A 25,742-nucleotide genomic window follows, 5' to 3' on the forward strand; every position below is an offset into this window, starting at 1 on the left:
GTGGTCACAGACTCGCAACAAGCGTATAGGAGCTTCCAGTCGGGCTGAGTGTCCCGGTTGGTGCTTCGGGCGCTCAAAGGCAAGGAACCCCCGAAAGGGGAGGAGATAGAATTAATCTGGGTTCCGGCCCACTCCGCAGTGGAGGGCAATGAGTTTGCCCACCAACAGGCCCGAGCGCTATCACACCGAGCCGCAGCCGCGGAGAGGGAAGAGGAGGACGCAAAGAGCCAACCACTGGTCACGTACAAAGACATAGTGGAATATTACAGAAACGGGACACAGAGCTTCCCCGAGCCACACGTCACGTTAACGAGTGAGCAGCAGACAACATATAGGCAGATCCAGACAGAGTCGTTTCCCCACCCCCCAATACTAAACCGCATGTACCCGAGCCAGTACGGGCAAGAATGCCCCGTGTGTCACGAGCCAGGTACACTCCAACACATGATTGCAGAATGTAAATTTAGCCAACAACACCCACCACTCCTCACCAATCTTAACCCCAACATGATCCCCCTACCCATCCAACGCCTTAGAGAGCGATGGAAGATCTTGCTGTCCAGCCCCGCCCTGGAAGACCAGCTTTGGCTCGTAACCCGGGGACAAATTACAACAAATGGCTGGGGACCTCAACTGCGAAATTCTAAGAGGGGGATTGAAGATTAACTTGCTAAAGAAGAAGGTAATGTTTAATAGCCTGGCAAGAGAACAAAATTTCAAGATCGCCAGTCAGTCTCTAGAGTATGTACTAGAGTACGTTTATTTAGGTCAATTACTCCCAGGGGAGCCTGATCATGTGAACAAAATTTACCGAAGAATAAAAAATGGGTTGGAGTGCATACAGCAGGCATTACCAAATCCTGACTGGCAGCTTACCACTGCCGTTGAAAAAGAAATATACAATCATTCCATCGTACTGGTGATAACATATGGAGCAGAAACTTGGAGGTTAATAAACAGACTATAGAAGAATATGTTAGGCGTAACGTTAAGAGACACGAAGAGAGCGGTGTGAATCGCAGAGCAAACGGAGATACCCGATATTTTAGGTGACATTCAGAGAAAAGAAATTGAGCTGGGCAGGCCTTGTAATGCGTTGGGTAGATAACCGGTGGACCATTAGATATACATTATAATTGCCAGGGAAGGAAAGCGCACTAAAAAACTAGGTGGGATGATGAAATTAAGAAGTTTGCTGGTGCAAGTTGGGAATCAACTAGCTGAAGACAAGGGGTAATCAAACATAGCAAGAAGAGGCTTTCGTCCTACAGTGGACGTAAAAAATAGATTGATGATGATGATGGCGTACGTACAGAAAAATACATAGCTGGGTGTACATTGAACAAGAACACAAGTACGAGCGAAGGGACTAAAGCTACTTTCGTTCTCATCTGTATTCATTTCCCCGCTATCGATTCCTACCAACTAGCCGCTGGCATTGGCTAGATGACAAGGTTTCGCCCTTTAATGGTGGGGAGAATTGCTAGGGCTCCGAAGTAAAATAAAAATATTACAGAGCATTATCAGGTTTTCTTTCCATCCGGATACAAGACGCTACGATTTACTATGAGAAAAAACTGCGCTTGCACAGCGACTGTACAGTGCCGTACCTGAGATTAATTATTTTTGTTCTATTCCTGTCTGGGATGAGCGGAGCTAAAAAAGAAATCGATGTTGCATATTTTCAGGATATTTTATATAGGGCGCAAGCCTTTGTGTTCGAAGAACTTTGACTTATCGTTTGTCAATGTTTCTGATAGAATAACCCAGTTTACAAGCAAACAAATAAAAAGTAGACACACAAACAAACAAATTAACGAGTATACTCGAACGATGAAGCGTCAATTTCTCGCATTCGGAAAGATAGCCAAGTTCTCACCTGCGTTGGGTCTACTGCAAGATCTATAACTGCTCAGTGCCAACATGTACAAAAGAAAAGAGAAAAAGACGCTTGAAACAGGGACACAGAATTACAATTATTCCTTAACAGCTGTCAAATTAGTGTGCAATTATGAGAGATGTCCCTTGTCCATTGCACTATGCCCACTTCGACGTATAAATTCTAATCTGATATTTCACATGCGGGCTTCAATTGTGCACAATGTTGTTTGCACCAGTCCTCCAATTAAGCAGTAAAAGAAGTGCTCTTTCAAATGTCATTTCAAATGTAAAACACAAAAGGTCTGAGAATGGTTGTGTTTGGGGCCGTGAATGAACAAGCTTTCGTAAGTGCGTAATGCTGGAGGGAGTTGTTGCTTCTATTATTAACAACATATTTTTCTATCACTTGGGTCTTCGATATTTTATGAGGCGACTAATAATAGCTTCCATGCAAAAAATAGCTTTTACCTACAGCCTTCTTTTCTGAAATTTCATTTTGGAATTTTCTGCCATCAAATATTAAATCATGCCGTTCACTACACTATTTCCGGCGGTTTCTAAAGCAGTTTTTACACGCAACATACGCTACCTGATAAAAACAAGTTATATACATTACTGTGTTGCTATGTTTCATATTTCTACTCGCTTATGTTCCTTGATTATTACTAATTTATTATTCCATTTTTATTGTTGTGTTGGCTTGCGCACTGCTGTTACATAACCATTACATTCCCATTCAATTACTGTTATTGTTGTGCTTACATGTGTATTTCAAAATAGAATAATTATTGCTCGTTTCTGTGTAATCCGCTACCAGATGTTTGTTTATAATTACTTCTAATATGTTGATTTGCATTTTCCCGCTGTTTTTAGTTTATTTGCTAATCGTAAGTTCTACGTTTTCATACGTGTACTTGCAGGAGCTCCCACTGACAGTTATTACTTTGGGACCTGCTTCTGTAATACATATACTTTTTATTGTATTGATGTCTCTATAATGCATTATGTCTTATAATAAATGATGAATGAGTAATTGATGGTAAGTAGTGCAGAGTCTGTTGATGTTGACATTTTATTGTGTGCAGATTCGTGTACGCTACCACATCAGAGATGTATTTGAGAGGGGCACTCTGGCACTCGACGACCTCACAGCGGAGAGCAGAGAGTGTCCCGACGGTAAGGCGCTGGTTAAACTTTTCGCATTTCCTTAGTCAACCTTCCTTACTACAGAGACGCATTTTTGTGCAAGTGGGATCTGCTTTTTGCGCACCTGCGGATACGCGATCCCCTTCATTGTGGACAATTAGAATTAAATGCGCTGTCATGATGTTAGATCCTAATTAGTTATATGCCTTCAGTAAACGTGTCTTACGAGAGAAGGAATGAAAAAAAGAATCCTATTTAATATAGGTCTCTGAGCGACCAAATCCTGAGCGACTTATCCAGAGGCAGTCTGGCCACTGGTGAATTGCGAATTTGAGGCAAGTGACCATGCACTGCCAAACCTCAGTGGATATGACATGAGCCAGCAACTGCATACAAGGGTGTATGTTCGCTGAACAATGTTTTAGTGTGGGGTAATGGTGGTAGGAGTCCATGATTCCCATGAATATGTGTGATGATGGGGTGGACGTTTCAGTGTTTATACCTTGGTGGTGGTTCCGCTAGCAGTGCTCATATTAAACAGCTTTTAATTTATTCTTTTTTTAACTAATATCATCATCAGCAGCAGCCTATACTTATGTCCACTGCAGGACGAAGGCCTCTCGCTGCGACCTCCAATTAATCATGTCTTGCGCTAGCTGATTCCAACTTGCGCCTGCAAATTTCCTAACTTCATCACCCGACCCTAGTTTTCTGCCGTCCTCGACTGCGCGTCCCTTCTCTTGGAACCCATTCTGTAACCCTAATGGTCTACCGTTTATCTACCGTACGCATTTCATGTCCTGCCCATCTTCATTTCTTTCTCTTAATGTCAGCTAGAATATCGGTTATCCCCATATGCTTTCTGATCCACACCGCTCTCTTCCTGTCTCTAAACTTTAGGCGTAACATTTTTCCTACCATCGCTCTTTGTGCGGTCCTTAACATGTTCTTGAGCGTCTTTGGTAACCTCCAAGTTTCTGTTAACCTCCAACTAATACGTGGGCCACTTTATGGTAATACCCATTTACAAGCACCATGGTAAGCATATGCAAAGTGTGTGTCCGGGTCTGTGTGTATTCGATTACTCTACCGTGCTAGCGTGTTATCACAGAAACAGCGAATTGTTTCGCCTACCAATCTATGTTGCTGGAATACGGTACTCATTGCGGGACTTTGTCCATGAAGCAGACATTCTTATACAAGACCACAGTTTTACCTCCTATGTCTCTCCACTCTTCTCCGTTCGCAGTAATATATGAGGCGGTTCTGCAATTTATTCAATGAAGATTTAGTTGAATAATTCATCGGGTGTTTTGTGAAGGCTTGCGCGAACCTCTTTGCTGTATGCCTGTAAGTTCTTGCGAGACTTGTACGTAGCAAATTACATGTAACAATACTTCTAGTCATTACTTTTTGAGCAGCTATGTAAAATATTTAATTCTTTTACTCCGTAACGCTTTCTATAGTTCAATTACTTTTGCTAATTACACTTAACCAGTTACATTATTGACTAGACCAGCTGTAAGAGGCGACGCAGTCCCAACACATAGATTTTGGAAGAACCACTGTAGAATGGATGAAAAAACAACTGTCCGCAGGTGGGGAACGAGCCCACGTCTTCGCATTACGCGTGCGAGTGGTTGCGCTGGCTAACACTCCCAGGGTTAGTTCTAGTTGTAAAACATAAATACCCCAGAAAGTGGATGGGAAAACGGTTCCGCGGTAGCTCAATGGTGAGAGCATCGCACGCGTAATGCGAAGACGTGGGTTCGTTCCCCACCTGCGGACAGTTGTTTTTTCATCCATTTTCATTTTCATTAAATTATCATTTCTTTAATTCAATTATTAAGTACAAGTAATTTCCCTATGTTGTCCTTGGTGTTATTGTTTGTGGGCTTCTTATGTCATTCAGGTTAGCCATGTAAAAAATGTGGAGCGCATTTTTTCTTATGTTGGTCCTGACAGTAATTTTGATGCTCTTTAATCATAAACTTCAGAGCCTAAAGACGGTTCCTGTGACTTCGACTGGGGCGAGACTTGTGGGTACAACTTTGGAGGTAAAAACAGAACGTGGAAGCACAGCCTACGTCCAGGCGAACTGCCTTTCAGAGACTACTCAACCGGCGGAATGCTCGGTAAGTCGCTTGTGAGCACCAGAAACACTTATTATTTTCTATTAACGCTCTTATTTTTATAAACTTCGAGAAGTACGTATCGCTAAGGTACTTCAGAAAATTAAAAGGCACACATGTGAAGGCGTCTGTACGTTTGAACTATACATAGGATACAAGAGCCCAATGTTGTGTACGTTGAGCCACCATCGGTATACTGCATAGACGAAAGGCGCGTTTTGCAAATAGTAAAAATTCTCATATCGTATCACCGCAGTGGTACATCCTATATCGATGTACCCCCTGCCCTGAAGCTAGGCGAAGCGGCGTTTTACCCCTCGATATGTGGATGAGCATACATTAGAGATTTGAAACGCCAACAGAATATACCTGATCTACGACTCTTGTTGAATATAAATACGTTTTGCAGCAGAATCGGATATTTGTTTGCTCTGAATATTCGCATCAGGTTGAATATCCAACACTATAGTGTTAGCTCGGAATGCATTGTGCGACGCCTCAATAAAGGGATGCCATTTTTCAGTCCACGCGAAGTGTCGGATAAATTATCTGTAGACCGTTCGTTATATTCTGTTCCCTAATAAAAAAAAACATATTTCTGCAGCCCCAGTCTTGGTTTGATTCAGTAGTGAGGATGCGCGTACTAAATTGTGTACCAAATAGAAACATAACGAAGCAATTCTCGCAATGGGGTGCCAGCAGCTTTGAGCAACGTTCGCTCTTGTGTCTGTCATGGAAGTCACTATATGCTTTGCGTCACGGCGGAAAGCAAACGCACGGCGGAAAGCAAACGCGATTGTCGCGCGAAAGGCCGGGGGGGGGGGGAGGGGAGGGAGGCGGGTAGACGCTGTGCTATGGCACCAAATGCATATCTTGCAACCCAGCACAAGGGGAACTGGCAACGCAGTCTCCCACGCGAAAGCAAAAAAAATCTCACAGTTTCGCCCTAAGGGCGAAGCAATGAATGCGATAGCAACACAGCAATGTCATACGAAGTAAGGTGAGCAGCTTTGGTAGCAATATGAATTGTAGTAAACATGAGCTGATTAAGTAAGCAGGTGTGCTGCGGCGTAAGTAGACCGACATGAAGAGAGACTCGATGACCACGAGAAGGCGCGTGTAAAACGGTGGTGTTGATGAGAAGCGCTGCCCGTGGGCAGCGCGTGCGAAGGGACACACCTGTAGCGCTGCACTGCCGATCCGGGCAGCATTGCATGTGTAGCGTGCGTTGGAAAATGTGGCCCGACTATTACTAACTGTGGTGTGAGCGCGCACAAACAAACATGAATAGATCACACTGAATGACTGCAGACAACGACTGTCAAAACGCTGGCAGCAAGCGCATATACGCCGCAGCCGGCGAAGGTACGTGCGGTCTATCGTTTCAACGGAAACTGAGTGGCGAATGCACAGCGCATAAAGGTCAGAGCCGTGTGGAGATAAGAGACCGTGCGAGCGAGCGACGAGCGCGGTTGTTGGCAGAGTAGAAATGCGCCCCCCCCCCCCCGCTCCCTCCGGCGCTCGCTTCCCGCTTCCTTGCTTGCGCGTGGAAGATTGAGTGCGTTCGCTCTCCGTAACAGCGTGCGTTCCCGCACGCTTCCGCTCGGGCATACGGCGCGCGGCGAAGATTTTATCTATACGGAACCTCACGGCGACGGCAACGCCGACGGCAGAAATCCGGTGAAAGTGTCCATAGAATTGCTATCGCAATAAAAAAATCTCACAGTTTCGCCTTAAGGGCGAAGCAATGAATGCGATAGCAACACAGCAATGTCATACGAAGTAAGGTGAGCGGCTTTGGTAGCAATATGAATTATAGTAAACATGAGCTGATTAATTAAGCAGGTGTGCTGCGGCGTAAGTAGACCGACATGAAGAGAGACTCGATGACCACGAGGAGGCGCGTGTGAAACGGTGGTGTTGATGAGAAGCGCTTCCCGTGGGTAGCGCGTGCGAAGGGACACACCTGTAGCGGTGCACTGCCGACCCGGGCAGCATTGCATGTGTAGCGTGCGTTGGAAAATGCGGCCCGACTATTACTAACCGATTGAACAAGCGTGGTGTGAGCGCGCACAAACAAACATGAATAGATCACACTGAATGACTGCAGACAACGACTGTCAAAACGCTGGCAGCAAGCGCATATATAGGCCGCAGCAGCGGGCGAAGGTACGTGCGGTCTATCGCTTCAACGGAAACTGAGCGGCGAATGCACGGCGCATAAAGGTCAGAGCCGTGTGGAGATAAGAGACGGTGCGGACGAGCGACGAGCGCGGTTGTTGGCAGCGTAGAAGTGCGCCCCCCCCCCCCCCCCCGCGCTCCCTCCGGCGCTGGCTTCCCGCTTCCTTGCTTGCGCGTGGGTGATTGAGTGCGTTCGCTCTCCGTGATAGCGCGCGTCCCCGCACGCTTCCGCTCGGGCATACGGCGCGCGGCGAAGATTTTATCTATAGGGAACCTCATGGCGACGGCGACGGCGACGGCGACGGCAGAAATCCGGTAGAAGTGTCCATATAATTGCTATCGCAATAAAAAAAAAGCGGGGAGGCAGCGCGGGAGGGAGGGGGGGGGGGAGCAGCTTCTACTCTGCCAACAAATACGCTTGCACTGGCTGTGGTGGCCGTCGCCCGCACCATCTCTTATCTCCACACGGCTCTGACGCTTTGTAAATGCTGTTAACGTTGAAGCGATAGACCGCACGCTTCTTCGCCCGCTGGCTGCAGCGGCTGCGCTTGCTGCCAGCGTTTTGACAGTCGTTGTCTGCAGTCATTCAGTGTGATCTATTCATGTTTGCTTGTGCGCGATGACACCACGCTTGTCAATTCAGTTAGAAAGCGAATGTGTACAACTTTATGCGGCCGATAAAACTACTCTACTATCCCTACTCCGAATAGCTCTCTACCAGTTTGCTATCGCAATGGATGCTTCGTCTTTCGGGCGAAACTGCGACATTTTTTTTCTTTTCTGCTGTGGGGTGCTCGATGGCAGGCGCTGGCCGAATGATAGGCGGCCTCGGTCACGGTGCGCCGAGGCCGCCTATCAATAATAAAAATTAGATTCAGATTCAGTCGTGCTTGATAACCATTGTGTTTGCGTCGAAACCAACCCTAATAAATGTTCTTTGTTCTTTCCGGAGAGCTTCGCCTAGGTTCTCACATGCTGCATGCGAGTGCTCACCTTCCCTAGCTAGGACACGTGGGGAAGCGGCACCCTGTATATGCTAGGCGGCTCGTGGTGCTCGAACTTGCGGTGGTCGTTCGGCGCGCGTGCTATTAGAGCCGTAGTGTGAGAGCGAAGTTATAGAATAGTGCAGCAATATAACCCATCTATGCAGCATGGAATATAGCATACATTTAGCTAAATATATTTGAAACCTCACACAAGTATCCATATGATTGCTATGGGAATAATAGAATGACTTTTTTTTGTATATGCGGCGGTATACTTTTTTAAGCGGAGCTTTATGGGCTCCCAAGTTCGGCGGTGGTGGTGGTGTCACGCTGAAAAGTGGGCCGATCCTGGTGGTAGTGCAGAAAGGGTCCAAGACCAATGGCACAAACCAGGGACAAAAAAAGAAAGAAAGAGAGAAAGAGAGAGAGAGAAAGCAAGAAAGAAAGGAAGAGAGAGAGAAAGAAAGAAAATCACCAGGAAGGTCAGATACACACATGACAAGCTTCGCTTACTTGCATTTTCTCGACAGGGGAAGGGCTGGGAAATTGAACCTTATAGGATGAAAAAAAAATGTCATGAATACTATAGGCGCAGTGAAGATTGTTCGTTTCTTTACTATCCTCCTTTACCATTTCTGTATAGCTTCACTATTCATGTGCGTTGGCAGGCAGATCTCATTGGCAGGAGCCAAATAGTCCTAATTTATGAAAAAAGATGCAGCAGGTCGAGGCACCGGTTATGTCAGTCGGAAGTAGGCTGTATATAGTGGTAGAATGGATGGTTCAATGAATTGCTTAGCATTGGGTGTCTTGTCGCTTCTTAAGTTTTCTTCGTAGAGCAGTTGGCATACATGTACGATCTATCAGAACCATATTGCAGCATTTGACTCTTTGGAACACCCTGAAAGTTCCGCTCATGAGGGGAGTAAACCTTATGACTACACGCAGTGAACTATATAAGAGGATAGAAAAAGTCACCAACAAAAAAAGTCAGCAAAACTAAACAAAAAGTTAAAACAGCAAACATATATCAATGAAATGGCTTGGCGATTTCAGTTTCTTTTTTTTCAAAAAACAGTCTACAGTGCAATATGGCAAATAAGCTTAGATACTACTCAGTCTAAGCATCAGGCCTGCTATAAACCTAGATGTGCACTGCATCGGTCTGACAATGAAGTCATCGTCGTCAAGATCATCAGCCTGTCTTTATGTCCACTGCCGGACGAAGGCCTCTCCCAGAAATGTCCGATTACTCCTGTCATGCGCTAGGTGATTCTAAGTTGCGCAAGCAAACTTTCCAATTTCACCACCCTACCTAAGTTTGTGCCGTCCTCGACTGCGCTTCCGTTCTCCTGGTACCTCATCTGTAATTCTAATGGCCAACCGCTTAACTGCCTTACGCATTACATGGCACAGCTGCATATTTTTCTGCATTTATTTCTAGCCCCGTTTGCTCTCTAATCAATACTTGTCTCTTCCTTTCTCTTAACGTTACGCCTGACGTGCGCGATCATAAACTTGTTCGTGAGCTTCTCTGTTGACCTCCAAGTTTTTGCCCCCTTATGTTATCACCAGTAGAATACAATGATTGTATACTTTTCTTTTCAATGAAGGTGGTACGATCCAGGTGATGATTTGGTAATGCCTGCCGTATGCGCTGCAACCCATTTTTTACGTAAATTTCTTTCTTATGATCAGGGTCTCATGGGAGTAATTGGCCTAGATACGCGTACTCAGGCAGGCACGGATTCTAGAGGCTGACTGGTGATTATGAATTCTTGTTCCCTTCCCCGGCTATCGAACTTTACCCTTGTAGTCTGTAAAATATTGTTACAGTTTCTCAGTCAAGACCTCAATCATTTGTTGGAACTCATCCGCACCGTAGCAGAACATCGCAATGTCATCTATACAAAGAGAAGGTTGTCGAGATATTCATCGTTGGTCGTCACTCCTAATACTTCCCAGTTTACTAGCTTGAAGCACACAGGGAATAGCATTGCAGAGATTGTGCTCCTTGCCTGACCGCTTTCTTGATAGGAATTTTTCCACTTTTCTTGTGTAGAATTAAAGTGACTGGGGAGTCATTGCAGATACTTGCGAAGACGTTCATGCATGCTTCCTGTACTCCTTGATTACTCAATGTTTTCAGGACTACTGGTACATTGAATCAAGGGCCTTTTCATAATCAATGAATGAGTTGGTTGCACTCCGTCGATATATCAGTTACCTAATTCATCAGATGGATATTACACATTTTACAATTTCCCTTTCTACAGCAAGCCTGGTCTCGCTTGACTGAAGTGTTTTCCTGATCTTATTAGAATTACTTTGCTGAATATCTTATACAATACTGAAATCTAGCTAATGAACCAATAATTATTCGATTCTTTAACGTCTCCCTACTTAGGAAGCCGTGGGGCATTCGGTAAAAAGGCCGCAAGCTTGGCAAACCTAATACCCTGCCATTGCATTTTTGAATAAATTGACTGTTATTCTATCTTCTCCTGCCAGTTTTTTTCCATGACATGTCTTGCAATGCCATTTTAACTTCACCAATATTTATACAATAAAATACTGACTACTAATTTTAAATTGTCCGCGAAGTGCTTGAGCTTTTTCGTAGATCCTGGGAGCATTTGAGGCTAGGCGTACCTTAGAACTTTAGTCGCTGACCAGCAAGTTCACTTATACGTAAGCCCCTGCACTGGTCCGCAATACCCAAATGCTTATGCGATAGAATGTCTATGGAATGTGATGGACTGCGTTTTATATTTTCGCGGAATACATCGGAATACATTGAATTTTTATTGAAGGCATTATTTCATTCCACAACTAACTATATATCCTTTCCGGCAGGTGGCATGGCCTACTTGGAAGCAGACGGCAGGCCTTTACAAGAATCTTTGACGTCGCCAACACTGCCTGGCCGACCGGATGTGCAGTGCCTTCGCTTTCATTATTACGTATCAGGGAGTGAACAAACAACAGGAAAGTTATTAACTACCATTTCTTCCCCAGGTACACAGCTGTTTGTTTTGTTTTAAATCCTTATAAAACCGATGTCCTACTTTTGATTTCGGAATCGCGCGGGGAAGCAGGAGAGCTCAATGAATTTGGTTGCTTCGCTTTCTTTGTGTTTTCGTTGTGATTCTGCCGTAGTGCACAGGTCTGCCATCCCATTGGATTTCGGTTTTTGAGGGCACAATTTACACGGGCCTTATAAAATGATTTAATAAATTATACGCTATTTCATATTTGCTAAATCTAGTTCCTAAACCTGTTTTTTTAATACATTGTCACCCAGCGTGCAGACGAAAATAGGATGCCAGTGAAAGATTACGAGCAGTAATTTTCATTCAAGTAAGGAAACTTTTCACCGTAGCAAAAATGTGTAAACGCATAACTATTCTATCGACAAAACTGCTGATTCTACAATGGAGTTAATGTTAAAGCAGGACGAGTAATATGTCAAATTTCTTGTACATTGAATTTACGTTTATTTAGGCATTACGAAATAAATAAACTTTGCTTTTGACAACTTCTTTATTTGGGTCCCAATTTGTTCTACGGGCTACTTAACTATTTTACTTCGCTATTTGCTACAGTATGGTTGAGTAGCTGTAAAATAAATTGGATCGCGGAGTGGGAACCCTAACTTATATTGTAAGGTGGGGCAAAATGGAGGAGAAAAATTACAAATTGAAGCTGATATATTGTTTTTATAGATAATTGCGAAAAGAATGCAATCATATTGTTCCCTGTGCCTTTGTATTCTTTTAAACCTGTGCAATTAGCAGAAGTATTAAATAATTATTCCTTTAGAAAAGTCAGAGATTGGTCGTTCTTCCCCTACTCTGGGGCAAAGTGAGGCAGTTAGAGGGAACAAAATGAGAGGAAAATTACGTGAATAATTGCTTGCAAAACAGGCACTTGTAGCCGTCTACGTGGGTCCCTACGCAGGCTTCATGGCCCCGTTCCGTGCAGATCGTGCACCGAATTCATACAGAATTTCAGACAACTTGCTTACCGTGCACTGCCAGTGCCATTTCGTGCAAGCCGTGTAGCTGGCAGAACGCTTTTCCTTCGCATGCATTTGCACTGAATGGGTGCTTTTGCCTTGGTTTCTCTTAGCCTTTTTCTTTTTCTACTTCTGGCAGCCTTTGCCAGCGAAGAGACCTTGTAGAGAGATGATATGAGAATTGTGCTCACTTTCGCATTACTTGCTCAATTTTTTATTTTTTTCTTGGCACTAGAGAAATGTAACAGGTTTTTTTTTTCACTTTCAGTCGGCTCATGGGGTATGAAATAGTTCTATCGCAGATCGAGTAAGGTGGTTCCGCTGATATAAAGCTTAATGTGCTCGTTACGTGCCATTTTCGGCGAAAGCAGCGCATGATGTTTTTTTTTTCTCGTACGACCGTACCGTTATATACAAGAAGACTGCAATAATACAGAACAGCCACAAATATTGATCTACTTAAATATAATATTAGGGTTCACGAAAAAATCCCTGGCACGTTTTGTCTTTGTCTTTGAGTATTATTCGAATAACTTTAGCACAGAGAAAACGAAGGCGCATCGAGCAACAATAGTGGGTGAGTGTAGATTGTGAAGTTCGCATTTCTTTCCCTAATGTCCATCGTCCGATCACGCCAGCTGTCTAGTGAAGCAAACCATATATGTGGGGGCACCTCTACACGGAATATTACGCTACTTGGATGGCGCAGTTAGAAGGTAGGAAGGCATCAGCCCAGAATGATGCGTTTTTCCCTGTGTATCATTTTGCCCCACCTTGCAGGCATAGTGAGAATTGGGTTTGTTCAAGGAACCTTCAAACATTTTCACTTTTACTTTCCATCCTAATTTAGCAATACACCACTTGAACTTTATTTTGAGTTAGCAATACACCATTTCAGCGTTTCTGAAATAAATCTCAGTATATATTGCTAAAGAGCAAATAATTTTGTCTCTTCAAAGAAAGCTTCATTTTGCAAAGCTCGCTGTCATGCATTACTACAAGTTCAGATTAATTGTGACTCTGAAAAAATTCCGTCCATTTACACTTCAAGGATAACTTTAGACTGATTTTGCGGAATGTTTCAGGTTCCTTTAGTGACCTATATCGGTAAAGATTTCACAGAGTTATAAAGAAAAATTTGTCGCAGTTTCACCCAAAAGGCGAAGCACCGATTGCGATAGCAAATTAGTAGAGAGCTATATAGAGTAAGGATAGTAGTTTTATCAGCTGTACAAACTTGGACATGCAGCTGCACCGGCAACACACAGAACTGTTGTCGACACCGTCGGCGTTTTGCCCGCGTTCGCACAAAACGCGCGCGGCGTTGGTGACTGTTGCCGGAGCCTCTGGGGGCGGCTCGGAGGTTTTCGACGAAATCAGAACGGGACACTCGTCGAGCAACGTAGGAAGTCTTTACCACCTTCTCGCCTCACAACGTTTTTATATAAATAGGCATTTTGTGCCGCAGCTAAACGTCGCCTCCCTTACCCTCCCTCCCCCCCCCCCCCCGGCCTTTCGTGTGTCTGAAGAAGTCACGTTTGCTCTACATATATGGTGATTGTAAAGGAGGAAAGAGACGCTTAATTCTGCAGCCCTTAAGGGAGCACGGCGCAGAACGCGGGTTTGTTCTCCGCCGTGCGTTCACTCCCCGTGAAAGCGCGCGTCCCTCGCTCCCTTTCACTCGCACATACAGCGTTCGGCGCGCGGCGACGATTTCATCGCCTTTGACGTCATACGAAACCTCACGGCGACGGCGATGGCGACGGCAACGGTGACGACGACGGTGACATCGACGGCAGAAATCTGCTTTGGAGTGTCCATATAATTGCTATCGCAATAATATGTAAAACTTACGATTACTTTTGAAACATGATTTTTGAAACGTAATAGTAGCGAACTTTCTCTTAATAATTCAGTCCGTGTAGAAGAGAGTAGGTGCTGTCAGTGGGAATAGCACACTTCAATTACTCCAAGATTTTGCAGCGTGGCAAAATGTAACTCCAAACAATATTTGGTGGCGCCAACAACGAGACCTCATTTTTGCATCAAAATATAAAATAAGCGCATGTTGACTTTTACAGAGCACCGAAGAAGAAATTATTTGATAATATTTGACAAATCGTCAAATGCGCAAATCGGTACATTGCTTACATAGTGCAAGATCAGTATAAAATAGAGCTTCAGGTTCACCAGGGGATGTATTCTGCGACGATCACTTCAGCAATACTATCGCCTTCGTGTGACGTAGTGCTCAATCAGCCAATCAGCTCATGAGATTTTGCTCAACCAGGCAATCAGCGCTCGCTTGACGGCCGAAGCGCTGCAATCGCCTAAAGCGATCGTCGCCGAATACGTGCCCAGTCTGAATGCGTCTCTTAAACCATTCTGGATGCGTTTCTTGAGGTTTAGCTTCAGACCAAACCTAAGAAAAAGCGCTTTATATGGGGTCATTTTTTTATGCGCAAGAGTAAATGGCCCGCCATTGAAGTCAGCGTTGGGAACTTTGAAGCCGCGAAGGAAGCGAGCGCCGGAGGAGGAGAGCTCCTGGAGGTGGAGAAGAGAATCGCGCGCCGGGGAAAGTACGACAGAGCGCGGTGAGTTCGCCTTCAAAGCAACGTACCTAGAGCAAAGTCTAGGTGGCGTTGAACGAAGCGGGGAAGGAGAAAAGAGGCGAAGCGTCGCGGAGGAGGAGGGTAGGCGGAGGCGCGCTGGGTTGAGCTTCCCTGGCAGTCGCTGCCGGTGCTGTGTACAGAATGGACATAACGGGTTCGTCTGGTGATAACATCGTCCCCGCACGCCGTATGCTATATGTGCGAGGGAAATTATGCGACGGTGAGCCGACGATGGCGGCTCTATCTTGCGCGTGCCAGGGAGGAAAGCGGGAAGGAAGCGCGCCGTCTTCCTAGCGGGAGTGGGGTGGGGGGAGGGGCGTTTATTCCGGCGGCTGTTGCGTATGGCGCGCCCGTGCGAACCCTATCTTGAAAGTAATCTGCGATGCGGACAGTCTAGGCCTCGGGCGCACTGAGGGCCGATAGTTTCGTATGCACTATAGCACCGATACGCTTGCTGTTCACCCATGTTCACGAAGGGAAACGTCATTTTAACTTTTCTTTCACTTCAGCTATAGTCATATTTTGTATTTTTCAGGAACAGCGAACCAGCCTATTTGGGAGCGATCAAAGGAAGGAATAATCCGAGACGCCTGGACGGCAGTGGACGTGGCTTTCAAGCATACACTAGATTTTAAAGTGAGTGCCCTCTGAAAGACGGACGGAGAAGTTTTCTCCTTTGACAATGCCGCTTAACAATATTGTTTTTGGCTCGTAGTTTGTTGCGTTGCAGCCTTTTAGTGACCCAATTCAGTAAACAACTGTAACATCTTTTGTGTACATGTATTCATCCCACGTTGTCACTACGCTAAATTTCGCCAATTTAGCAACAACCCGCCAAGTAGATAGGGCATACCTTCGCATCCTGGGGCCGCAGTCAAAAGGAAAAAAATATTCATTTATTCCCTCCATAAGAGCAGTCCGCTAAGGTGCCACCAGAATATGTGAGTTAAATAAATAGGCTTAAAGGATTGCACGGGATCTTTTAGTCCCGACCCACCCGTGTAGCCCGAAAGTGCCATGCGCTGGACAGCCCGAGCCCTGCCCGTTGATTTGAAACCTGACCTGCTGGTTCCGGCCAGGCCTGATCAAGCTCTTTCAGGTTTGGCGCGTTAGCCGTTGGGTCTAAACGAAGTATGGCAAAATTCATAAGTTATTTGGAAAATACCAACCGTAGAGAGATTGTGTGCTAAAGACCGATTTGACTCTCTCAAGCCTTCCACAGTGACTGTTGCTCACGAAAGAACAGGTAAAGGAAATACACAAATACATATCTGGTCATAACGCAAATGCGTAAATGGACGCTGTGAGCGCACGTACTTCATTTGCCATATGTGACTACCTCTTACACAGACCACTATCCAATTAATTTTTATCTTGTATTTCGGGAAACCATTGTCTTGTAATGCTGATTTTAGATTGCATAAAAATTGTGCGAATCAAAATGCGTTGGTCTATTGACTCTCATCTTGAAACTGCAGCACGCACACAAGAAACGAGGACACAAGGCAAAGGTAACACGCGCTGTGCGCGCTGCAGTTTCAGATGAATAGCTACCAACTCGCCCAACTTTCAGTACCTTTACGATTGACTTTCTGAATCGATTGACTCTCTGAATTCTTTGGTACATTGCTGTAAGATCTTCAGGCTTCATTTATTATAAACAACTAACACAGAAGGGTAAAGCTAATATGCGAACTAGTTATGACATAAATCAAGGGATCATTTTTGCTTTATTGGAATTTATTTATTGTATACATGTTTCAGTCAGCAATTTAGATATCCGTGTCTCGTAATACGAATGAATTTTGGTTCTGTTTAATTTTTTTACCATGCGTGGTGTTAAGCACAGTGCATGCACAGCGTAGACAACGCAGCTTTTTTTTTATTTCGTGAAGTTCTGCTTCATTCACGCTGCTCATTCACGCTTCAGTGAGACTGCTTCCTTCACGCTAATTCCCAGCAAAATCACGTAGTGCGAGAAAAATAGATACAAGGCAATGAACACGACAGCCATGATATTTCACCAGTCAAAACTTCGTAAAAAAGTTAATTGAAATAATTTATTTGCGTTTTGTTTTCATTTCTACATCCCGTTTCCCAGGGTGGTAAGATTTTGCAGCATATGCGTTGATTTGAAGCATTTATGTAAGAAAGCGTGAAAGTCTTAATTCAATTACGCTGGATAGTTATGCGATAAACTACGGCCCATTAGTTAGCTCGCTTGCACAAATAATAAAGAAATAAATGGAAACTAGTATTGGAATTGCTCTATCACTTAGCACGCAACATAGGTTCTGGATGTATAATCACACAGTTTACACGATGCTACGTTAATGATTTATTACAATGCCAATAGCTTTATTTTCTTTTAAATTTTGTTCTTACATTCAAACGACCACAGGTAAGCGATAGCAAGGTGGCACGTTATTCACTGCTGCAAATAGTTTATATGGTTTTGTTCATAAACAAAATGTTGTCTTCGCTCTCGCAAGATGTAACTAGCTGGATTTAAATTTTCTTAGTCTGTTTTCTGATGGATTCTTTACGACTACGTTGTGCAACTAAAGACCCTCTAGCAAATGTTTTTGTGTAATATTCCCAGCATTCCAGCAAGTGTCCCTACTCCAACGGTAACGCATTGCAACCATCTAACTCGGTTGTGCCTTGCAAAGATCAATTTAGCGCCGCTGACCGTCCCCGTGTCCTGTGTGTTCTGTATGGTGCCCGTGTCACCACAATGAATCTAACTCGTCATTTTGGTCCAACTTCGTGACGCGTTACCACTCTAGAAATTCGTCCTTCGCCGGCAATCTCCACCCAGCTAATGCGTTTCCTCGTGTTGTCCTGCAGAGCGAGCAGTCACTTATGTCCCCACGCGTCATTGATGCTTCGGGCTGGCCGTCTCTCAACTGAGCCCGAAGCTCAACTCTATGGAGCCTAGGTCTTTACAACCTGGTAACTACGTTGACCTAAGTTCCGCGGTGTCGCGGATATGGAGAAAGGTTGGCAGGGGTGACCACTGGTGCCGTTTCGCCATAGACTTAGGGGCGCCTCTAATGTACACTAATCTGTGGAAATTGTGTAAGTCTGACAATAATTACAATCGAATTTCGCAAAGCTACAAATAGCATATCCGGGATCATGTCGGGCCCGACTGGCACCCGATCCCAACCGGAACACAGCCCGAGCTCACACCAACACTTGCTTATCCGGCCCCAGCCTGGCCCATGATTATTGCGTAAGTCTGAGCCTTCTGCAGTGCTCTAGGGGAACTACAGAATCGATAAGCGTTATCAGAAAAAAGTGTGGTATCTTTGAATGAACTGCATGAAAGCAATTATTAAATTGCATAATAAACATTTCTTCAACTTCCGCGAATTCTCTAATATTTGATTAACTTCTTTAACTTTTCCACGACATGAACTTAGTATTAAGTATGTGTAACACACTCCCAGGCTGCTACTAATTATTTATATAGTTTTTCGTGTAATCCGAAAAATAACCTACTAGGCGTGTTATACTGTAATCTATTGAATTGCGACTAAGTTAACATAAACTTTGTTTATAATTAAAAATAGCTATATTAATTCTCAATAATACTCAATGATACTTCAGGACTATACCAGTGTAATGCTTCTGCAATGAAGGCGCAGTTGCAAGAATTTCGAATCAAATTTTCGAGTTTATATACCTGCGACGTTATTTGGCTTAGTTCAGCTGTACACTCACAGTTTTTGTTGAGAGAATGCGACAAATGTTGATCATGTAAACTTCTATATTGGGCACATGTTTCTTCTGCAGCCACTTATTGTCACGCTCTGGTAGAAGCCGTTCGTAACTACTCCTTCACGAATTTCTTTCTGCTAATTAAGATAGCAAAAGGAAAATTAATTTGTGAGATTGAATTTTTACAGCCAAGCTGTTAAGGGCTAGGTTCCCCAAGATCATGCACGCGTGTAGAAAAAAACGATCATGAGCGCTCGTTTTGGCTCCATGTACGTGGCGATTTCCCGCCAGTTGTGCCTTGGCACAGGGGTCGAAACGGATGACGGATGACTCATTGTTATCCCCCTCGCCACCGCCGATGCCTCTTTTACAAGTGTCGTGAAGCTCGGCTGCCGCACGTCCCACCAATTGTTGTGCCCCTTTGTCTCGTGACGTAGAGATCGCGCCAGCGCTGTTACCAGCAGTTGCTCTTTGGACTCGCAATGTGACGGACGCTCGTTTAACCACATATTCCAGGATCCTGACGTCAAGATACTGATGATGCCGTGTAGTTTACCGCGCCTATGAATGCTGTGGCTCATACGATAGTCGATGACAATGGGGCGGAATTGGCGCAGAACACGAACTACTTGGCCATCGCGCCGGGCGAAAACAAGACGCCGTTGTCCTTGCTCTTTGACGAACATGCCGAAGACGATAAATATAGTAAATAATGATAATATGTAAATTCACTATAGCAACATTCACTACAGCAGACCCACCATAGTCACAGCTTCGCTGGCTTCCATCTTCACAGTAGTGGAAGAACTCTGATTGTTTTTGTGTATTGCTCTGCCTCATTGTCCCTGTCAATCGGTCTATTTTGTCAAGACGGATTCAGTAGCATAAATGCTACTCAATCCGTCTAATGGTGCAGCTTTACGAAGTCAAACCTGCTTCAGTGGTACGGCTACATTTAAGCGTAAGGTTACATTTTAAAATCATAAGAGTTTGACATCATATGGCCAAATCGTTCAAAAACATTTCAGCAGGGCCAGTCGCCAACACGCTGTTTATGTCAAACGCTTAGTTATGTTGATAATTAACACACTGAATATTCGACGGCGTGGTTGATACTTGCGTTATCTTTGCTATTAAAAATGTACTGTGTGCTTTAAAACACAAAAAATATTTTGTACACGTTCCTCTCTGCGTAAAAGTATAATTCGCGCAATCAAGAACATTATACGTGAGATCCGTCCGTCGACAGCACGGTGTACACTATTTATATTGCTTATGTGTCTCATCCTTGCCTGCGTCATGTTGCACGAGCAAAAATATTTTTGAAATCTCCCCAACTCATACCGGCGGCATTACAGTGGTGGGAATCTATGTAGAATTATGTTTCAGGTTAGGAAAGATGATGCCCTTGCAAAAGTTCTAATACAAAAACTAATGACCTATTAGGTTATTGGCTCTAATAGTCTATTAGGTCTTTTTGTGCATTAGTCTATTAGATTTATTGATGCATTGCTTTATTAATCTAATAGGCCTATTAGTGTTTTAGTCTAGTAGGTCTGGTATTGTGGTAGTCTAATAGGTCTATCAGTGTATTGGGGTGCAATTAAATGTTGCAATGCACCAGGTACCGAACAAAAAGCAGGTAGAATCGCAAAAATTGTTAGAAGCATTTATTAGCACAGCATGCATTTTTACGCGTTCCTTTTTAAGATCTTCGTCGGTCAGCAATGTCGATTTTCGGAGCTTTTAGTCCACTTCGACCAGAGGATTTTTAACCACTTGCTCCTATTTGAGCAAGTGGTTAAAAATTGTGGGTACAAAAATACACACATATAGAAACGTCTAAAAACAGGAGTCTTAGTTCTACCACTAAAGGTTTAAACTGGCAATATTTGCATCTGAGCTGAAATAACGTGGCTCCGCAATTACCAAACTAACTTTAGAGCAAAGTGTGATATGCTAGCTCAAAATGTTTACCATAATGAAAAAGGACACCACCTGACACAACGTAACAAATAGAAAACACAAAATCAACCGAAGATGTGCTCTGTGTTGCATCTAAACTGTAGGCAGATAATGAACAACTCTAGGAAGAAATCTTGCACGGCATTGTCGGAAAGAGGGATGTCACTGCTTCAATGCGCACAGCAATCGGCCTGATTGTACTGAAGTACGTTCACCGTCGGGATAAAAAAATTAAGCAAATATATACTGTATCATAAGCACTAATAACTAGAATTATTTGCCTCCAAATGGTAGAATCGGCACCGGGTAATGCACCGCACATGGATGCACGCTGATAGATCCACAAAGCCGCGATGCGCAGGGGTAAAAGCAGTTGCCTGGCGTTATTTTGAAGTCGCAACACCATCCACAGATGAAACTATACAAATATACTACTGCACGATTAAAATTGCGAAGGTGCTAACACCATGGGTTCTTTTAATACACATACTTTATTCTCTCATCGTTCGTTCACGAACGCCTCGCCTTGACATGACAGCCGCCAATGCACACATGCTGTGCTCAACTACGGTTGTCTACGGTCGCAGTTTTATGTTCTTCCCGTCCGCTGTGTTCCCTTCTCTAAGATACTCCTCTTTGATGTCAATAAATATTACGGCCTTTTATATGCGGCAACAAGTTATAAATTTAGGTTATATATTTAACATTACTTCATGCACACTTCAGAAGAAGATGCAGGACTAATTTCAACGGCAAATAAATATGGTCGCTGTTGTGCCATCATTCGTAAGCTCACCGGGCAACATCACCGGGCACCGCGGCTCTGCCTTGCAGAATACGGCTAGTTCTTTTTTTTTTCATGGGAGACTATAGTCAATGTGCTGAAAACACTAGCTATTTCCTCAACGACTTACCGCGACAAGGCTGAACACATACCTGGCTAGGCAACGTCCCCAGCAGTGAAGCAAAACTGACAAGACCATGTATGCGCGCGTCGCTTTCGTGTATGTTGCTGAGAGATAGGGGCCAGTTTCACTTCCTTAGTGCGCTTAAACTAATGCAAACGTGCGAACGCAGTGTGCGGCGCATTTCTACAGCAGTATTCCTAATCATTCAGCGATTGATCAGAAACACCTCTTCATGGAAACAAGTGGTTCCCTAGTCTAGCATTTCATCAACCTTCACTCCCACAATAAACAAGCAGCAAAAAGGACCAGTGGAATCCAGCAATACATGCTGCCTAACAGACCGGCAACAATCAGTATAAGACTAACAGAACCGATTAGTCTTTAATAGAGCAACTAGTGGACAGGCAACACTGTTTGTGTAAGACTAATAATTCTAATACTCAGGGCCTTATTAGTCTTATATATATATATATATATATATATATATATATGTAAATCACCACAATACATTTCTATTGGTATAACACAAAAGTTATACAAATGATACAAAACTGCACTATATTAACACAAAATTGTATTAGAATTTTTGATAGAGTGTTGTTGGGGTCGAAAAAAAATTTTACTGTGGTCTTTCTTTCATCAGAAACCTAGGTGAGTTTAACGTAAATGGCGCTTGTGTCTCAATCTCAGTGCCACAATATGCGATGGCGAATTCTTTTTCATTATCACCCAGTCTTTAGCAGATTCACCGCGATTATACCGAGATAAAACGTCAGGTCCTCCAAACAACATTGGAGCACTATAAGACACGTTTCCATTGGTTTGGTTCTGTCGCATTGAAATCGATTCCACATACGTTGATGCAATTGTACAGCGCTGCCTGCGCACCAGAGAAACGCAGAATATCAACTTTGTAAACTTTATGAAGGATGTCTATAGATATTTAAAGCCACTTTTTACGGGCACAGACATATATTTCCGCGCATGTTATACTCTATTTCCGGCACATAACGTTTGCATACACAGGTTAACGATAGTTTATATACAGATAACACTACAGGGCAAGAACTGCATAGCAAGCTTTTGAACTACGTAGTGCCTTTGCTACGTTTATGTGGACGGTAAAGTGCAGCCCCGCGGACGCCTTGTGCACTCGCATGCCTCCCCTGCATGAGTTTCGACATGCGCACGACTCACGTGCAAATATGTACCAAGGCATGAATACACGCCTCCGAGAGGAGTTGGGTGCTCTGCTTTGCGGTTTTCGTTCAGTGGTAGCAAAATGTGTTATATAAATCGTGGGCTTCTCCTGCTTGTTCAATATTTTCCTGTTTGTTCCTGGTTCACGTTGCAGATGCGCAACAGTAAAGTTTGCGCACACAAACTTTTAAATACTTTCGATAAGATTTCTCTATAGTGTGACAAATCGTCGATCTGGCACCAAAACAGCAATTTCCACTGAAGCAAGTCACAGCCCAATTAGAGAGAGCGCCGGATTCTGGCCGAGTAAATAAACGCCTGACTCGCTATCCATAAAGTGGCGATGTCACTTCGCAGCTTTACCATGCCATGAGTATTGCGTCACAGCGGAAGCTCTGACAAATGACGTCGTTGCCCTTGTGCCACTGCAGCAAACAATTCCTAGCCGTGTGTATCGCTGAGACACAGGATTCGACTGTCTTCGCGGTCAAACACATTTTATTTCTAACAAACACAACATTTAATTTGTCAATAGAGCGGTCTGTACTCGTACACGGCCGGTAGACTTGAGCAACTGATTGTCACGCGTCACGTGTTGCCCCGATATATCTCGTTTCGCACTTCATATTACAATAAAGCCGTTAAAGAGAGTTCCACATGCTATTTTCTTGAGGTGAGGATGAAAACTGGTGAAAATCGACACTATAGCTTCTGGCGGCATAGTCGGTACGAAATGTCAGAGAACAGTCATCAACGAGCTATCACTAGCAGTCAATGAGCTATTACTAGCAGCCAGGAACGCAGCCCTAGAAGGGCGTCGGAACGCGCAGCCAGACGCTGGTATCGGCGGAGCCGACCAGCATGTGGGAACATGCGCTGAACTGGGATACAGTGAAGCATTTTAAAAGGTTCGGGTATAGCGATAGAATTTCACCAGATGGAATGAAATATTTTCAAAGCCTTAGGTTAGATTTCGAGAAAGTTGCAAAGCAAAGCCTTTAGACTTCCGTAGGCTGTGATAATGCACTTATGCATCACCATATGTATATGAGTTATTCGGATTGGCATACATCGGCTGACGATTTTTTGTTGTTAGTATTCGGTGGCGACGGCTGCACTCCGATGCCTGCGCAGTGCTTTAAAAATTTCGTGTGCTGATATGTTCTTCCACTTTAAAGAAACTTCTCAGAATTATTATTGAGCACGCGATTAATAGACTTTTTACACAAATTGTTAAGTTGGCGTGTAAATAGGTTTCAGTAATAAATGCAATTACTAATTAATTTTATTGCGTTTTACCCGCCGGGGTGGCTCAGTCAGCTAAGGCGTTACGCTTCTGATCACGAGGTCGCGGGATCGAATCCCGGCCCCGGCGGTCGCATTTCAATGGAGGCGAAATGCGAAACCGCCCGTGTGCTTGCGTTGTAGTGCACGTTAAAGAACCCCAGGTGGCTGAAATTAATCCAGAGCCCTCCACTACGGCGTGCCTCATAATCAGAACTGGTTTTGGCACGTAAAACCCCAGAAAGAAGAAGAAGATGCGTAGTCTTTAAGAGAAACCCTGTAAAAAGGCTTTGATGCCTTTGTGTCTCCCGTAGACCTAATTAGAGTGAAAGCGCTTAAACGAACGCTTTGTTAACAAGTCGTTCAGACATTGGCAGGGTCTGTATTTCTGTGCAAAACGGCACCTAATTTAAAGAGTCTGCTTGTGTCTATGATAAATCAAGCTTGAAATAATGTTACGTATTCTATAAATACCATTGTAAAAATATCGCTCGCAGATAACATTCACATGCATCCTGTTGCCAAACGAGTTCGTCCGAAAGCCTGCCTGCGCAATAGATGCCATCGAGCTTGACGACTGCGCGGGAACAAGAGGTAAGGTCCAAATGATAGGCCCTAAAGTACACCATAGTTGACGTTTATCCGGACACCGCAGTTATGTTTGCGTGCCGACTGTTAACAATAGTCGCATTATTCTTAGGCGCAGGTGGCAATGTGTGCCATTTGTAGTCACGCTGCACCATAGTGATTTTAGCCGCACATTTCAAGGTAAACTAAGTGGTAACATCACAAATTTTTAGTATTGGTATAGTGTTCACTCAAAACATAGGTTTCGTTTATTAAGCGTGAAGCCGTTGATTACTAGTGGGAAAATGGAGATCAAACTTACGCGTCTGAACTTCTCCCGGCAACGCCTGCGGCGACACTTTAGTGCGCCGTCGTGAATATAAAACTATGGCCTCGTTTATCGTTTGTTCTGGAGCAGGAATCGTCAAAAATGCAATATCCGGTCCTTTTTTAACCAGACGCTTGGCCAGATTCGAGCAAACACTTTCGAAATCAATGACGTGACTAGTGGCAGCTGTGAGAACTTTAATATGGCGTCGACCCTAACCTTTCATTTCTTTTGCATGATCATGCTTCCTGTCATGATGACGCTCCCTGTGACACTAAAAGCGGCCTTTCTGCAACTGGGTTACCGTAATTTACTACTACAGCTTGGCCTGGCAATCGCGTTTGGCGCTCCTCTCTGCCTGCTCAATGTATCTGTACAATGGCCCGATCTGTACAATGGCTTGATTTGCTCTCTGGTATTTTTCGAAGGCTTGCATTCTGATACGCTTTTGTTGAACCGATGCTTGCTTTGTGTCGCAATGCTTGTAATTTCACAGGCTGCTTTAGTTGGGGTACTTGCGATTACCATCCAAAATCAAGAAGCGGGCTGACATGTGGATTAGCACACTGGTGTATAAAGGTTATGAAGATGGAATAAGGTGCCTCAGACTGACCAGCCTTTGTGAGGTATCCTATTCTCTGTTTATAACCTTTATACCACTTGCGACTGCCATTGCACCACAAAAGAAAACTCAGCCTCCCAATATGAAATCAACCACGTGGAGATATGCAGTTGCCGGCGCAATTGTTTTCATTCTTTATCACAAGTTGTGCATGATCCTTACTCTCATCGCCGCTTACGACTTTGC

The 25,742-nt window shown here is 44.1% G+C and overlaps 1 protein-coding gene across 1 annotated transcript in view; it reads left to right on the top strand.

Annotated features, from left to right (window-relative positions):
• The window catches only part of LOC119448915 (MAM and LDL-receptor class A domain-containing protein 1-like), a 465,143-nt gene that overhangs the window by 80,229 nt on the left and 359,172 nt on the right, over positions 1-25,742 (top strand). Inside the window, exons 4-8 of the mRNA XM_049666559.1 lie at positions 2,967-3,057; positions 5,025-5,162; positions 11,183-11,344; positions 15,492-15,592; positions 24,537-24,633. Coding sequence (XP_049522516.1) covers positions 2,967-3,057; positions 5,025-5,162; positions 11,183-11,344; positions 15,492-15,592; positions 24,537-24,633 — 589 coding nt within the window. The remainder of the gene's footprint in view (positions 1-2,966; positions 3,058-5,024; positions 5,163-11,182; positions 11,345-15,491; positions 15,593-24,536; positions 24,634-25,742) is intronic.

Source organism: Dermacentor silvarum, chromosome 4, assembly GCF_013339745.2.
Source record: "Dermacentor silvarum isolate Dsil-2018 chromosome 4, BIME_Dsil_1.4, whole genome shotgun sequence".
NCBI classification, from domain to species: Eukaryota; Metazoa; Arthropoda; class Arachnida; order Ixodida; family Ixodidae; genus Dermacentor; species Dermacentor silvarum.